At 45.5% G+C, this 17,223-nt stretch overlaps 1 protein-coding gene across 8 annotated transcripts in view; it reads left to right on the plus strand.

Moving 5' to 3' along the window:
* The first annotated feature begins 391 nt into the window (after positions 1 to 391).
* The window catches only part of LOC112857767 (protein Cryzl2-like), a 29,622-nt gene continuing 12,790 nt past the window's right edge, over positions 392 to 17,223 (plus strand). For 6 of the 8 annotated variants that reach the window (XR_015246239.1, XR_015246238.1, XM_025921087.2 and 3 more), the window contains exons 1-9: positions 392 to 536; positions 625 to 733; positions 2,812 to 2,908; positions 4,868 to 4,926; positions 5,484 to 5,549; positions 6,333 to 6,442; positions 7,223 to 7,304; positions 12,143 to 12,324; positions 16,110 to 16,338. Coding sequence is in view for 6 of the 8 variants with exons in the window: in XM_025921087.2 (XP_025776872.2) it covers positions 487 to 536; positions 625 to 733; positions 2,812 to 2,908; positions 4,868 to 4,926; positions 5,484 to 5,549; positions 6,333 to 6,442; positions 7,223 to 7,304; positions 12,143 to 12,324; positions 16,110 to 16,338 (984 nt within the window). In the remaining 2 variants the exon portion in view is untranslated. The remainder of the gene's footprint in view (positions 537 to 624; positions 734 to 2,811; positions 2,909 to 4,867; positions 4,927 to 5,483; positions 5,550 to 6,332; positions 6,443 to 7,222; positions 7,305 to 12,142; positions 12,325 to 16,109; positions 16,339 to 17,223) is intronic. The other 2 variants (XM_086694282.1, XM_086694283.1) reach the window with 2 other exon arrangements.

Here is a 17,223-nt window from a genome sequence, read left to right on the forward strand (position 1 = left end):
CGTGCAAGTGTGAGAAAATTAGTAACAAGAATTGAACTCCAGTAAAGTGCTGATGCAGACATTAAAGCCTTTACCTGCGCATTTAGGATTTCCCAAGTGCAGAGGACCCAACAACCGCTATTTAAATGTCACCAAGTGTGGTTTTAAAAGTCTCCCAAATTTGCTAGCAAAATGTGAACAATAGCTTAAGGTCGGATGATCTATTGCTTTTACTGTTTCCTTTCCTCTCCAGCGGGCTCCGCCACCAGGGAGCCAGGGGCCTTAGGGGCTCGGACGCCCCGGGGTCCGCGCACCCCGCTCAGACACTTGGGGACGCACGGCGCCCCGCGGGTGGGGTGGCCCAGGGGTGGCCCGGGCGCGGTTCCGGCCACAGGGGTCAGCTGGGTGGGACGCTCTCGCGCGATCCCGGGGGCCAGGGCGGGGCCGGCGCTGTCCCGTGCTTCCTGCCACCCCGGGCCACCCCTCCGCGCCTCTCCGCTCCGGGCCATGGCGGCCGTGGCTTGGGGACGGTGCCTCCCTCGGGTGTGGCTTCGCAGGTGGTGCCCCGACTTCCCCCTGCGCTCCGAAAGTCAGACAACCGGGGGCGGGGGGTGGGTAGTAACCGACCCTTGCTCTGTGTTGCAGGAGGGCCGGGCCTGGCTGCGGCCGCCACTACCGCGCCGCGCTCTGCGCCGAGCTGAAGCAGCCCCTGGCCATCGAGGAGGTCGCCTCCCGCCCTGTCCGGCCTCACGAGGTAGGATGGTGACTGGCCTGTCCCCGGGATGCCTGACACCCACTTTCGCTCTCCGCTTGGCAGCCACCACACGCTCCGCAGGCTTCCGTCCTGAACGGAGTTCCCAAGTGCTCAGCTAGGGGGAGACCGGGAGACTGGAGCGCAACTCTGTCCTGGGCGGGAAGGGCCCTTTCAGGGTTCACAAAAAGGCCACAAGTGCTGAAGGAAGATTGCTCCCCCAAATTCAAACGCAGGCCCCTTTCTGAAGGCTCCAGAGCTGTTGCCTTAGAAAGAGACAATTCTGATTTGCACACGACTTTTCATGACCGCATCAGGTTATTGGTTTAACAAACATAAATGGACCCCATCAATGGCTTCCTCTTCAGCGTTAAGCATTTCCTGATCTGTCCTTTCTCCTCCCCCAGACCAGTCCGGTAACATCTGTCCTATAATTCTTCCTAAATATGTGCCTTGTGCCCTCCTTCGGTGTAGCGCAGTGATTTGGGGTGGGGTTAGTTTAGGATTGTGGGCGTTTCCGGCGAAATGTGGAAGTCACTTTGGCCCTGCCGGGTGACCACGGTGACCACTCTGGTGACACAGTGTCATCTCTAATGGAGAATGAGAACCTCTGACAAGGTGGAGCGAACAGTGAGCCTTACTGTCAGGGATCCCTGGTGAGAGGCAGAAATGCGGCTGCAGCCCAGAAGCATCACTAACAGGGACCCTGTTGCCAAATGGATTATTTGGGCGGGTGTGTGATGGCAGCCTGCTCCCTGGGATTTGGGTGCTGAAAGACATTTATTCTTGACTCATCCCCGAAGCAAGGTGGAGTGGCTTGAGGACCTAAGAGTGGCATGCATGTCAACAACTGATGTGTCATGCACGCAGTGTGGGCGGGCTGAAGGCTGGGCTCCTTTGTTCTGTTATTTGCCCAGACACTGCCTGGGAAGGAATTAGCTCATGAGAGTTGGGTCTATGTGAGTTTACTCACCGTTAAATCCTCATACTCTGGAATGGTGCCTGGCACACGGCGGACGCTCAACACATTGTTGAATGGATGCATTTTGCCCATGGAGACGCCTTCTCACCAACATGGCCACCTCTGCACTAAACTGGAAATGGAAGCAAGCACGTAGACGGATGTCAGCGATTCTGTCTCTCAGCCTTGGTTTCCTCCTGTTTCTTGGCCCTGTTCTCTAACTTCAGCCGGTGTCAAAATCACCTGGGACTTGTTAAAGCAGATTGCTAGGCTTTGTCCCCAGAGTTGCTGATTCCCTAGGTTGGGGTGAGGCCTGAGAATTTCAATTTCTAAGTTCCCAGGTAGCAGTAAAGCTGGTGGTTCTGGAACCAGACTTGGAGAACCGCCGGCTTACAAGAGTGTGGGCTACACTGCTTCAGGCCTGCCTCTGCTCTAGCACGGTCATGAAACACAGAAGCTGGGGATCTAGAACCACCCTCCAGGGTAATTGCTGATCCCCACAACAGCAGGTCATGTTATCCTTCCGCTTCAAATCCTTTAATGGCTGCCCACTGCTCCTACTGTGAAGACTAAGATCCTCAGTAAAGACTGTGGACCCTTGGATGGTGTGTGTGGTCCCTGCTCTGTAGCCCCATCTCTTTCTCTTCTTTGTGCTCTAAGCTCACTGGTTTTTCTTTTGTTCCCATCACAGGGCCTTCGCACATGCCGTCGCTTTTGGTCGTGTCAGGCTTTCCCTCTCCTCTTTCGAATGGTTAACTCTTAGCTGTTCCTGGTTCCAGCGTTACTTACTCAGAGATGTTTTTCCTGACGTCTCCAAAAGGTCAAACCACACCATGATGCATTTTCATAGCACCATATGTTTCTATAACATTTTTTTTGTAGGAGTTGTAATTTAGCAAATAAATCATCACAATTATTTGTTTGATATCTGTCTTCTCTACCATACTCCTAGCTCCACGAAGGCAAGAACCTTGTCCGGGTTGTCTCATGATTGCACACTGGCACTTCGCATATATTCTTGGCATACAGTAGACATTCAGAAGATATTTTGGTGTAATTGACCGAACTCTGTCTCCATGGATGCACACCGCTCCACTTTGCCGCTGCGTTTCCTTTGTAGGTCAGAGTGGACGTCCATTTCTGTGGAGTTAATTTTGCTGATATTTTGGTCTGCCGTGGTCAGTATCAGGAAAAGCCTCAACTTCCCTTCACACCTGGTGAGTCTGAAGGGACCAAGTGACCGGTTGGGAAAGAAGATACAGAGTTTTCAGAACCATGTGCTTCACCTCGGGTACGACCCCCGGTGGTGCTTGCCTGACGGCAGTGATGCCTCTGATATGTCAGCCTCACCACTAATTAAGAAGCTCTGGGGGCACCTGGGTGCCTCAGACGGTTAATTATCTGACTTTGGCTCAGGTCATGATCTCATTTTGTGAGTTTGAGCCACGCATCGGGCTCTGCGCTGTCAGATCCTCTGTCCCTCTCTCTCTCTGTCCCTCCCGTGCATGTGCTCTCTCTCTCTCTCTCTCAAAAATAAATAAACATTAAAAAAAAAAAAAAAAGGAGCTCTGGATAGTGAGCTCCTTGAGGGAAGGTTCTATACCTGTTTTGCCCCCCAGTTATATCCCTGTTTTTACCTCATTGTGCCTGGCTCATTGTAGATCCTCAATAAAAACGTTAAAAATGAGGAAATGAACAAATGAAGTTTTACATACCATGTCCACCAGAATTCTGATCAGAATCCTCACTGGCCCTCATCATTCCCTTTCATTCCTTGTTAGTGCCTCTGTTTTTTCACTGAAGGATCATAAACATCTGTTTGCAGCTAAAGCTCTCAGTCCTCACAAACACATTCCTAAAGAAATCTAGTATCAAAGAATCAGAAATAAAAAAAAGAGTATACATTTCTAGCAGTCCACTGTCTGATTTTAATTACACCCAATCTGATTACATTTAGATCCTGAATATGTGGACAAATGACTGCTTTTTGTTGTTGAAATTTATTTAAAGAGATAGAAGTATAGCTCACTGTGTATAGAGTACATGTATATTTTATATAGACATATACTGTTAAGGATACAGCGATTGCAAAATAGTTGCTGTGTTTTGGCCTTGGGGTGTTTGGTTGTGTCTCAACATTTGGAACCATTTCCCTCTGTTTGCATTTGCTGACATGCTGGATGGGGGTGGGGAATGTCATACTCAACTGAGTTATTCCTCTTGAAGCTCAAGTGGGAAATATGTGATCATTAAATTCAGAAATTTTGGAGGTGGAAGAGGAAAGAGCAGACTACATCAGTTCATCCAAATTGAGCCAAGTACTTATGAATAAATATAGTTCATGTCCTCATAGCCCTCAAGAGGAGAACTGGAAACAGATAAATACAATCGGATGAACATTGTAAGGGGGGTGCTGTAGGGAGCCCAAAGCCCCAGTGAGCAAGATCAAAAGTACTTGTGTGCTAGAGGCACCTGGGTGGCTCAGTCGGTTAGGTGTCCGACTTCAGCTCAGGTTATGATCTCACAGTTCATGGTTTCGAGCCCCGTGTCGGGTTCTGTGCTGACAGCTAAGAGCCTGGAGCCTGCTTTACATGCTGTGTCTCTCTCTCACTCTGCCCCTCCCCCACTCACTCTGTCTCTCAAAAAATGAATAACTGTTAAAAAAATTTTTTTTAAGGTTTATTTGTTTTTTGAGAGACAGAGCATTGGCCAGGGAGGGGCAGAGAGAGAGGGAGTCACAGATTCCCAAGCTGGCTCCAGGCTCCGAGGTGTCAGCACAGAGCCCGACGCGGGGCTTGAGCTCACAAACCACAAGATCATGACCTGAGCCGAAGAAAACGTTTAACCGACTGAGCCACTAGGTGCCCCTAAATGTTAAAAAGAAAAAAAGTACTTGTGTACCTGTGATTCTCTGTGCTTTTGCCCATTCTTGAAATTTTCCTTTGTGTCTGGTAAGAATAGGACTGCCATAGCTTTTCAGGTTGTGATCATGAAATCTTAAGTTCACTTTCCTGTGCCTTGGGTATGAAGCTCTTCCCCTCTAGCCTGGGTGGTGGGGGAACACTTAAGCCCTCTCAGCTCTAGAAAGCTGACAGGATGGCCTGTTGATCACGCTTTTTTCATCTCCATGGTGCCAGGCTTTATAGATAACCTAGTGTTTAAACAATTTGTCTTAGGAATGGAGTTTTCGGGGACAGTATTGGAGACAGGCACAGATGTCAGCACAGTGAAAGAGGTAAATAAGTTGAAATCCAGGGAATTGATGTGTGTGTAGCTGTGAGAAACATGCTAACCTCATTTGTAGCTGAAGGGTCTTGCTTCTCTTGGCCTTCGCCAACAGACACCAAAGCGAAAATGAGATGGAGGGGGAAGAAGCTAATTCTGAATTGGAGGCAGGAAGCCAGTGGAAGTTCCTGGCTTCGTAAAACTTTTTATTACTAAAGAAGGCAGCACCTCAGGCTTCAGTTACTGAGAGGAGAGAAAATTCTCAAGTTTCAGCCTCTTGTGGAAAAAAAAAAAAATAACCCTGGGATGCTAATTCCTATCAACTTTTTCCTTACACTGTCCTGTCATTGTCCAAAATGTGCTCCTACTGTCTTGGCATCCTGGTGGGGATATTGAGGAGGTGGCTGAATTATTTACTAAACATTAACTCTGAATAGATGATTCAGGCAAATCTGTGTCTTATGGGGTCAGAAAGAAAGATTTTCTTTTTTGTTTTGGTGCATTTGGGAAGAGGTAAATGGCAAGGCCGTGCATTTGAACGTACCCTTAATGGTATTTTCTCTTCAGGGGGATCGAGTTATTGGCGTGAGTGGCTTTAATGGAATGGCTGAAGAATGCATCATTGATCACAAGGTATCCCCACCTCTCAATATTCATGTTTGGAGATTTTTTTCCTCCTTTCTTCTCTTTAATTTCCACCTAGCTCTCATTTCTTGTTAGCCTTCTTTCCCTCTTTTTTGTATTTGTATTCTCTTTTGTATTTGTATTTGTTTCTCAGCCAAGCACTTCTTTCTTTCGAATGCTAAACCCATTTTCTATATTGGTGTGACAACCCTTGCACAGAGCTTTGTTTGTGTGGAGTGGTGTAAGGAAGAAGGGCATTTTGTTTTCTGAGGCCTGCCCGGAGCAGCTGGTTGGCTGTCCAATCGGACCATAGGTAGTTTGGGTAGAAAAACTGGTTTGAGGCATTGAGCTTGATACAATAGCTTCCTCCCCTGCGTGAAGCTTGTGAAAGAGTCCTGGGCATGGAGCCAGCCAGGGTGGAGGGGTAGGGTTGTACAGGATGGGAACGGTGGCCCCTAGTGGTGAATAGCATACACTTTTTTTCACAGCTTTATTCAGGTAAAATTTGTATAGAACCTTCCAGTTCATCCCCATGACAGTGTGGTTCCATTCTTTGAAAGTGGGTTCCTTCCTGAGCCAGATGCCAGCCTTAGGATCTTCGAAGACTCGTACACCCAAGTTCTGAACTCTGTCGCAGCTTGCTTGGTTTTAACTTCTACCCTGGGCATGGTTCCTGACAAGCTTGGTTTCCTTGCGAATCAGTCAGTCAATCAGATCATAATATTTACTGAGAAGCCTCTGTGAACAGGTACATGTGCTTAATCCCTAAGTTACTGTTATCTCTTTTTATAGACACTGTGGCAGATTCCAGAAGGGGTCCCCCTCCGAGAAGCTGCTACCTTGCCTGTATCTTATGTCACTGCTATTTTGGCCTTGGAGCATCGGGCCTGTATTCGGCCTGGGTAAGAGACTACGTAGACAACAGAGGGCTAGGTGGTGTCTCTGTCTGATATGAGAAGTGCCCACCAAGGCCTTGCCCCTTCCTCTCTGCTCCCTGTCCAGTCTATGTGAGGAAGGGCCAAAGGAAGGTAGTGACCCAGGAGAAGGGTCTGTTGATAGTGGGGATACCCTTTTGTCTGAGATGGAATGGTAGACTGTGAACTTGGCCAATAGGAATTGGGAGACATCTGTCTTTCAAACCTGGCCACTCGAGATCACCTCCTAGCAAACCTTAAATTTTAGAGTTGGTTTATGTAAACTCGCTCCAGTCTGGTTTTAACAGAGTCCTGTGGCATTTGTTTCTGTGAAGCTTGGTTGTGTGTGCCTACCTGGGGTATTTCAAACTCAAACGTACAGAATTTATTTCACTTTACCTGAAATAATATGCCTCTTGCCCTTTTTAGAGAGCCTGAGCATTGAATTGAGCAGTGACCATTACATGATCGACGCCTTCTAAAATTCAGCAACGTTTAACGTGAGAATGATTCTAGGGCAGAATTTCTGGAGAGAAACCTCTAGAGAGATTAAGGAATATTTTTCCTGGGAAGTCTTCAACCAGACCAAATTCGCACAGGTCAAGCAGTCACATACATAACCCATCTCCAAAGTCTGGAGAGTGGGTGTCCGTGAAGGGTTGAGTGAAATGGCCTCGAAGTTCTCTTCTGGCTTTAAAATGTTCATGAAATCATACGGTTGCATGATTTTTGAAGCTTTCCAAAGTAATATTCATCTTTCTCTGGCAGAGAAACTGTTTTAGTGACAGCAGCAGCTGGAGCCACAGGCCTTGCAGTGATAGATGTGGCAACAAATGTTCTTCAGGCTAAGGTATTTGCATGTTAGATTCTCTGTTAAAAAAAAAAAAAAAAGTCATCCCTGGGGCTCCTGGGTGGCTCAGTCGGTTAAGTGTCCAACTTCCACTCAGGTCACAATCTTGCGGTCCGTGAGTTTGAGCCCCACGTCGGGCTCTGTGCTGATGGCTCAGAGCCTGGAGCCTGCTTCCGACTCTGTGTCTCCCTCTCTCTCTGCCACTCTCCTGCTTCCACTCTCTCTCTTGAGAAATGAATAAACATTAAAAAAAAAAAAAATCATTCCTCCAGTTTTCAAACCTAGATAGAATATATTCATTCGTTCATTCATGAGTATCACGCGCAAGGCACTGAGGAGATAAAGTAACTCAGATTAGGGTCTTGCCATCTGTTTGCCTGCAGACTGATGAGGGGACCTTGGAGTAGATCGCTCTTCCTTCTGGTTACCAAAACCTGGCAAGGCCTGACTTGCCCCGTGGCTTCTGCAGATTCCATTTCCTCTACCTGTAATGCTCTTCTGAACTGTCTGCCCCCGCACTTCAAATTTAAACTCAGATGTCATATTTTCAGGGAAGTATTCTTTGTCCCTCAGGAGATGGTAATCTGTCCCCACATCCCAGCCCCTGGCTGTTTGTATATGGTCTCATAGCATCCTGTACGTCTCTTTCATGGTACACTCAGTGTGTGGTCTAGCCTTTACTTTTGTCATTTTTGGATTAGTGCCTCCTTCCTACTTGACTGTAATCCCCATGAAGGCAGGAATAGTGTCTTTTTGGCTCATTATTGTAGTCCTAGCACCTGGCATGGTACCTAGACCATAGCAGGCACTCAATAGCTATTTCTTACATATTTAAAAAAAAAAATTTTTTTTTAACGTTTATTTTTGAGACAGAGAGAGACAGGGCATGAACGGGGGAGGGTCAGAGAGAGAGGGAGACACAGAATCTGAAACAGGCTCCAGTCTCTGAGCGGTCAGCACAGAGCCGGACACCGGGCTCGATCTCATGGACCGCGAGATCATGACCTGAGCCGAAGTTGGACGCTTAACCGAACGAGCCACCCAGGCGCCCCTATAATTTTTTTTTTTGAGACAGAGCAAGTGACCACATGAGTGCACATGGAAGGGTCAGAGAGAGAGAGGGAGAGAGAGAATCTTAAGCAGGCTTTACGCTTAGCACTGAGCCTGACGCACTTGATCTTACCACCTTGAGATCAAGACCTGCGCTGAAATGGAGAGTCAGCCACGTAACCAACTGAGCCACCCAGGCACCCCGAATAACTATTTCTTAAATGAAAGAATAAACAAAGGAACGAAAGACCCAAGTCCCTGTAGGGGTATCACTCTGAGGCTGTGGGTATCAGATAAGGAGGATTTCTTGGAGAGAGTAGACATTTAAGCTGACTTTTGAAGGACTGGTAGCAGTTGAACAGAGGAAGAAGGGAAGTGAGGACCATTTTAGTGGTGGAAGGGCAGATCAGAGGACAGAGACATGGAATGTCACATGTTGCATTCAGGGAATTGCGGGTAGCATCTGTGGAACAAAGGGTCTGTGTGGGGAATGGTGGGAGGTGACTCCAGGGAAGTGGGCAGAGACCAGATCATGCACCGCTGAAGAATTTGAACATTTATTGGAAGCCATCGAGAGCTATTAAAGACTTTAAACTAGGAAGTACCATGATTGTATTTGCATTTTGCAAAGTTCATTCTGGTAGCAGGGGGGATGAGGAATGCGGCAAAGTCAGGGGTGGTCTGGAGGCATGTAGAGCAGCCTCTTGGGGGTGATCCAAGCCACAGGTGATGATACTGGAACCGAGGCACTGGGAGCAATGAGTTGAGAGATATTGAAGTAGAAAAGAATAGAGTTTGATGCCGGGAGAGCATTCCCTAATACAGTTGAGGGAACAAGGACTTTGAAATTAGTCTGACCTAGGTTCAAATTCCAACTCTGCCTCTCGCTTAATTGCTTCAGTTTCCTCATTGGTAAAATAAAGCTTTCCTCATAGGGTCGTTGTGGGAATATTGAAATTACACGTGCAGCACGCCTATTAGAGGGCACGGCATGTCGGCGAGAATCTCTTAAAAAGGGATCCGGTTATTATTAGACATTGAGTGGGAAGGAGCAAACTAGGTTAACGTGTGGATTTGCCATTTATTGCAGTTGAGAAGACAGGAGGAACTGGTGAGCTCAGGTTTGGAGGCATTAAATGTGAGGTTTGTGTGGAACGTGCAGTTGGGGTATCCAGAAGGCACCAAGATACACAGGTTTGGAGATAACTGGATTGCCTTGGAATTTCTTCTGGTGGCCCCTCTCCTTTCTCGCTTTAGGTTCTTTTGGGGAAGCACATGTGAGTTCTGAAAGCAATCTTAGGCACCAGGAGGCTCTCCATGGAATATTAACACATTTCATGTCAAAGCTAGGGCTTTTAGCACCTCTCAGTGAGGAGACCAAAATTAGTCTCATTGTCTAGAACCACTGACTATTTAACATTTCGTGGAAGATAAAATTGCACCATTTGTTTAGATCATTACAGTAGGTTAAGTAGAGAGAAAAACTCATTTTGATTCAGATATTAAAATTAACCCAAGCTATATTTTCTTTAGCAGCCATAACTGTTTTAAGCAAATGCAAACAACAGCAAAATAATAAAAACAACTTTAGAAATCTCATCAGGCCACCTACTTCTAACGGGTTGTTTTGAGAACACCTTCCATTCACAGCATTTCATGTTGCTTTCAAAGTGCCTCCACACCAATTATCTTTCCTTGGATCCTAACACACCCCTGGGAGATGGGTAATGTGTTTATTACCCCTATTTCACAGATAAAGAAGGTGAGCCACCAGGGGAGACCATGATTCGTGTCAGGCCTCCCTGGCACCTTGTGAGAAGCGAGATTGGCCTCAAGTCCCAGACCCGAGGCTGGTGTCAGCCCTCTGTGGCACTGTGTGCTGATGACCGTCAGTGAATTTGCAGCTACTTGAGGGTTCCCCTGGGGAGTATCTGAGCGTAGCTTTTAGTTTCAAAGAGTCATGGGTGAGTGTGAAATATCTTAAGGGCATTGATGTCCTTGTGTGTTTGAATGCATGTTCTGGATGTCACCTTGGGGCCAAACTGCTCAGGCTGGTGGGTGCTATCCAGTGATGAGGCACTTTTAGGCGGTACTTACGTGTTAGGAAGGACTTCTGGAGACTTCCAAACCCCAGCCTCCTCACAGTGTGGCCCATGGCCATCTTTGCCAGGCTTTCAGCATGGCTTTCTCCCAGAGTGGTGGAGTGGAAAAGCGTGGGCTTTGGAGGCAGGCAGCATTGGGTTTGCATAATTGTTCTACCACTTAACTGCCTGGCTAATTCTGGGTTAATTACTCAACCTCTAGATCTGGGTCTCCATCTATAGAATGGGAGGAATTATACCTCCCCCATAATGTTCTTATGAGGTTTAAATAGAATAAGTGATTGTGTATGTGTAACAATAGAGTCAATGTATCTAACACTTTGTTTTCCAAGTGCTTTATGTACAGTATTCCATTTGATTAAAAATTCTTTTTAATGTTTATTTATTTTTGAGAGAGAGACAGAGCATGAGCAGGGGAGGGGCAGAGAGAGAGAGGGAGACAACAGAACTTGAAACAGGCTCCAGGCTCTGAGCTGTCAGCACAGAGCCTGACGTGGGGCTCAAACTCACGAGTCGTGAGATCATGACCTGAGCCGAAGTCGGACCCTTAACCGACTGAGCCACTCGGGTGCCCCCCATTTGATTTTAAAAATAAATCTTGTTTTATAGATGGGTAAGTTTAGGGAAGCTGGTGGACAGAATAGAGGTTAAAAGCATGAACTCTGGAGATGGATTACTTGGGGTTGGATCCCAGTTCTGCCTCCCATTAACTCTGTGACCTTGGGCAAGTTACTGAACTTCTTTTGCCTTTGTTTCTTTATCTCTAAAATGGGGATGCTAATAGCGTGTGTATCATTGGGCTATTAAGATAAGACTAAGTGAGTTATTAATATACATAAAGCATTTAGGATAGTACCTGGCACATAGTAACATTAAGTAAGTATTATTTCTTGCTAAGTAATTTGTCTTAGGTAACACTGCTAGTTAGTAGCAGAGTCAGGATTTGAATTCAGGTCTTTCCAGCTTCAAGATCTTTCCACTGAGTCATGTTTTACTCTCTGGGAAGCCTTTCGTGATCTAGGTCTAGATTGGATACCTCTCCTCTGCACTTCTGAAGCTGTCTGTACTTCCCCATCATCATACTGCTTTATCTTGCTACCTTGACTCTAAGCTTGGGTATCTTTATTACTTGACTCATAGTAGGTATTCATTAAAAGGTGGTTTAATTCATATTTGGAGAAGACTTTCAGACTTTTTTTTTTTTTTTTTTTGAGATAGACAGAGCACGTGAGGGTGGGTGTGGAGAGAGAGGGAGGGAGAGAGAGAATCCCAAGAAGGGTCCGCACTGTCAGCATGAGTCCGATATGGGGCTGCAACTCATGAACCGTGAGATCATGACCTGAGCTGAAATCAAGAGTTGGACACTTAACCTACTGAGCCACCCAGGCACCCCATTGGGTAAGACTTTCTGAGTGTCCCCTGAACCATCTCCTAGCCAGACTCATTGGCGTTCCAGGATTCCCGGAAATGTGGATCCCATGGCCAGTGGGGGTGGGGGGGACAGAGGGGCCAGTGTGATGGTGCTGTCTGTTGGCCCTGACGTGTGGGATTGAGGCTGATGCTAGGGTAGCAAGGTGACGTTGGCTTCCTTGTTTAGTACTCTTTGTGGTTGGAGGCTGGGTGGGTGGGGTGAACCCCTTTTGATACATATTCTGGATCGTCGAAAGCTTTGTATTCTTTCTGCAGGTAATAGCTGCAGCCGGAAGTGACGAGAAGTGCAGGCTGGCGATGCGGAAGGGTGCACAGTCCATCGTGAACTATAGTCAGGGCAGCCTGAAGGAGGCAGTGAGGAAGCTGGTGGGCACTGATGGGGTGAACGTGGTCATCGACGCTGTGGGAGGAGATGTCTTCCTGGAGGCTCTCCGCAGGTGCATGTAGTGGTCTTCCCAGAGGAGGCTGGACCTGGGGATCTGCTGAAACCTTTCTAGACCCGTCTTCCTTCTGGCCTTGCTTCTCTTCCATTTTTGCTGCTCACTTTTCCTATAGGCATTGGCATCAACGAGAACAGCTGAGTGGGAGGGTGAAAAGCAATAGAAGCAGAGGGAAAATCAGGAAATGCTTAAATATAGAAAAACAAGATATCCAACTGGAAAATATCCAAAAAATGACTGTAGACTCTCTAGTTAGCAATATCGAATGCTTTAGAAATTATTCATGTGTTAAATTCAGCTATGCCGGCCCCCATTAACTACTTTATATACATAGTGTGGGTAATTCTTGAGATCATCGTTCAGATGTTAGAATGACTGGCATGGCCGTTCCCTAGCTATCTGTGCACCCAAGTGTAGACTCTTTTGATCTCACTGGTTTCAGAAGCAGCCAGCAATCTAGGTGTCTCCTTGGCTTGTTTTTTTGTTTTTTTTTAAACTTTTTTTTTTTTGTTTGTTTTTGTTTTTGTTTTTTTTGAGACAGAGAGAGACAGAGCATGAACAGGGGAGGGGCAGAGAGAGAGGGAGACACAGAATCTGAAACAGACTCCAGGCTCTGAGCTGTCAGCACAGAGCCCGATGCGGGGCTCGAACTCACAGACCACGAGATCATGACCTGAGCTGAAGTTGGCCGCTTAACCAACCAAGCCACCCAGGCGCCCCTTGGCTTGTTTTATTAAAAGAAAATCATTGGCGTTAAAGTGGGACTGTTGTATCCACACCAATTGTCCTTCTGTTTTTATTTATTATTATTATTATTATTATTATTATTATTATTTTAATGTTTAATTTTGAGAGAGAGAGACAGAGTGTGAGCAGGGGAGGGACAGAGAGAGAGGGAGACACAGAATCCAAAGCAGGCTCTAGGCTCTGAGCTGTCAGCACAGAGCCCGATGCTGGGCTCGAACTCACGGACTGTGAGATCACAACCTGAGCCTAAGTTGGACGCTCAACCAACTGAGGCACCTGGGCATCCCTGGTTTATCTCATTTTGAAGTTGAGGAAACAGAAGCAGAGAGAATACCTTACCCGCAGAAGGGAACCAGTTGGTTCTATAGCCCCTGAGCATCACTGCACTGTGCTGGGTACTGTGCTTACAGAAGCAAAGGAAGAGGTGTGTTGACTCAATGGAGAGCCAGGACAGAGAGCTCCTAACTCTTACCTTTCTCTTGCCTTCTAGGTAATGGGTAAAAGTGTTGTGCCAATGACTTCTTACTTCCCTCTAATGAAGAAAAGCAAAAAGCAAAAGCCAAACAAATATATATGCATTTTGGATCAAAGATGTTTATAAAATGCATTTTTATAACTTCTTGCTTAGTGTGAAACTGTATCGTGCTTCTCAGAATGGGCTGCAGAAAACTTGTGTGAATTTTTATAGATTATTCAAAATTCTCTAGAGAAGCACATAACTTAAAGGACTCCTAAAGTAAGTTTTCTTTTTTACAAAGCAAATGATGTTTCATTAAGGTACCTATCTTTTTATTACTGTTCCTAAGTTCAAAATCTTCAAACTGAGTTGTCTTTTTTATTTTTTATTTTTTATTATTAATTAATTTATTTTTATTTGAGAGAAAGCAAGCAAGCAGGGGAGAGGTAGAGAGGGAGGGAGAGAGAGAATCCCCAGCAGGCTCTGCGCTGACAGTGTAGAGCCAGAGGTGGGACTTGATCCCATGAACCGTGAGATCGTGACCTGAGCAGAAATCAAGAGTCAGACGCTTAACTGACTGAGCCACCCAGACATCCCTGAGTTGTCTTGAAGTATAGCATATAGAATGTTTCCTTCTATGAAGTAGAGGAGTAGTTAAATAGATAGCCTTAATTCTTTTTTTTTTTAAATTTTTTTTTTTTTTTTTTTTTTTGAGAGTTAGAGGATGAGCAGGGGAGGGACAGAAAGAGAGGGAAACACAGAATCAGAAGCAGGCTCCAGGCTCCGAACTATCAGCACAGGGCCCGACGTAAGGCTCGAACCCAGGAACTGTGAGATCATGACCTGAGCTGAAGTCAGACCCTCAACTGACTGAGCCACCTACATGCTCCCCTAGCCTTAATTCTAAAGTTGGTCCTCTTATAAAACTGGCTCATTCCTCTGGCCTCCTACTGTCTTGCTTATGACTTATTTTTATGGTTTCTACTGAAGAATGCAGAGCGATACAGGGCGGGTCACCTCTGCCAGTTTGTATAAAGTTAAGAGGAATTCCTAGCTGGGGGTTTAATGCATGCTGCTTTTTTAAGTTGTGGTAAAATATACATAACTTAGTACTTATCATTTTAAACACTTGTAAATGTACAATTCAGTGACATTAAGTATGCTCCCAATGTTGTGTAACTGTCCCCAACTAATATTCTATACCTGTTAAATAATAACTGCCCCTCTCCCCCTCCCCCCACCTCCCTGAAAACTTCTACTTTTTATCTCTATGAATTAATGTAGATTGCTTTTTTTTTCATTCTACACTTTTTACTGTGGCTAAAAAAAAAAAAATACATAACATAAAATTTGCTATAGTAGCTATTTTTTATATTAACCATTTTTAAGTATATAGTCCCATAGCGTAAAGTATATTTATATTGTTGCGAGGTAGATCTCCACAATTTTTTTCATCTTGCAAATCTGAAATTCTTTACCCATTAAACAATTCCTATTTCTCCCTCCACCCAGCCCCTGGTAACCACCACTTTATTTTCTGTTTTTTTGACTTTGACTACTTTAGATCCCTCAAAATAGTGGAAGCCTACAGTATTTGTCTTTCTGTAACTCGCTTATCTCATTTAGCATGATGTCCTCAAGGTTCATCTATGACATAGCATGTGACAGGATTTCCTTCCTTTTTTTTTTTAATTTTTTTAATGTTTATTTATTTTTGAGAGAGAAAAAAGAAAGAGAGAGACAGAGTGTGAGTAGGGGAGGGGCAGAGAGAGAGGGAGACTCAGAATCTAAAGCAGGCTCCAGGCTCTGAGCTGTCAGCACAGAGCCCGACACAGGGCTCGAACTCACAAACTACGAGATCGTGACCTGAGCCGAAGTCGGACACCCAACCGACTGAGCCACCCAGGTGCCCCAGGATTTCCTTCCTTTTTAAAGCTGAATAATATTCTGTTGTATGTATATAACACATTTTGTTTATCCATCTATCAATTCAGGGACATTTGGGTTGTTTCTACCTCTTGGCTATTGTAGATAGTGCTGCTATGAATGTGGGAGTAAAACTATCTCTTCAAGATCCTATTTTCAAGGTGCCTGGTGGCTCAGTCAGTTAAGTGTCCAAGTTCGATTCAGGTCATGATCTCGGATTTCGTGAGTTCAAGCCCCGCGTCGGGCTCTGTGCTGACAGCTGAGAGCCTAGAGCCTGTTTTAGATTCTGCGTCTCCCTCTCTCTGTCCCTTCCCCGCTTATGCTCTCTCTTTCTCTCTAGTAAATAACTAAACTTTAAAAAAAGTTTAAGAAAAAGACCCTGTTTTCGATTATTTTGGATAGAGACCCAGAATGGCATTGCCTGATTGTATGGTAAGTTCCATTTTTAGTTATCTGAGGAACCTCCATACTGTTTTCCACTTGAACCATTTCACAGTCCCACCCACAGTACATGAGGGTTCCAGTTTCTCAACATCCTTGCTAACACTTGTTATTTCCTGTTGTTGTTGTTGTTTTTTATAGTAGCCATTCCAATGAATGTGAATATACATTGCTTTGTATAATTTCTTCTTCTTCTCTTTTCTTCCCTCAGCCTGGCCTGGGAGGGCAGGATTGTGGTGGTGGGTTTTGCTGGAGGAACCATTGCTTCTGTGCCGGCCAACCTTCTGCTCCTGAAGAATGTCTCTGCTATGGGGCTGTACTGGGGCCGATACAAAGAGCAGAACTTTCCCATCTTCTCCAGAATCCTGTCCTCTGCTCTTCAGTACTGCCAGCAAGGGCGCATCCAGCCACACATCGGAGCGGTTTTTAAGCTGGAGGAGGTGAGATGCTCTTAAGGGATGTGATGTGCCTAATGCCAGCACATAATCTGTGTCGAACGACTGGGTAGTTTCTCTCTGGAGCCCATAAATCCTCCTTTTATGCAATGAAAAGGTGAAAATGCAATGCAGAATAATGGAGTCTCACGGGCTGCAGGGCCACAGGATTTCTCCCCATCTTCTGGTTTGTACGGCCGTAGCCTCAGGCCTAGTGAGCCACCTGGGAAACCGAATTTGCACAGGCCATGAAGAAGCTGGCTATTGAGACTGTATGTATGTCATGGGTTTCTTAAACAGGGGGAAGTGATGGTGCTTTAGAAAATAATTTACCCGTGTTTAAATGAACTCTGAACTCCACAACATACAAGTCTAAGAAGCAAGCATTTAACTTGACCTTTGATTTTAGCATACAGACGCTTTAAAGTACAAATGATCTAAGCCGAGGTTCTGAGAACAAAACACTGTATCATGCCCAGCATCATAAGACTGTAATTCATCCATTAGTCACTGTAGTTAATTTTGTTGGCTGTTCACTCCCTTCTTTCATTCCCCCTCAGTCCCATTAATGTGGCTTAGACTTCCTCCCCTATAATTGTGTGCATGCATATGCAATATAGTTGTAAATGTGAATCTGTTAGGTATTCACTGTGAATTCACTGCGAAGCCTTTTCTTTTCCTTTTTTTTTTTTTTTGTTTTTTTTTGGCTTCATTTGTTTTAACATTCAAAAAACTGTTTTGGTAGCTTGAGTCGGCCCTGGATGGGGCAGCGTTTTGTTCCCGTGCAGATTAGTTGAGCCCAAGCTGTCAGTGCCAGACTTTACTGCTCACCAGCCTTCCATATTTATTTTTATTTCCTGTGCTGGGGCATATTCTTCTCAAACATGATTT

This window comes from Puma concolor, chromosome E4 (assembly GCF_028749965.1).
Source record: "Puma concolor isolate L17-30 chromosome E4, mPumCon1.1.hap2, whole genome shotgun sequence".
Classification (NCBI taxonomy): Eukaryota; Metazoa; Chordata; class Mammalia; order Carnivora; family Felidae; genus Puma; species Puma concolor.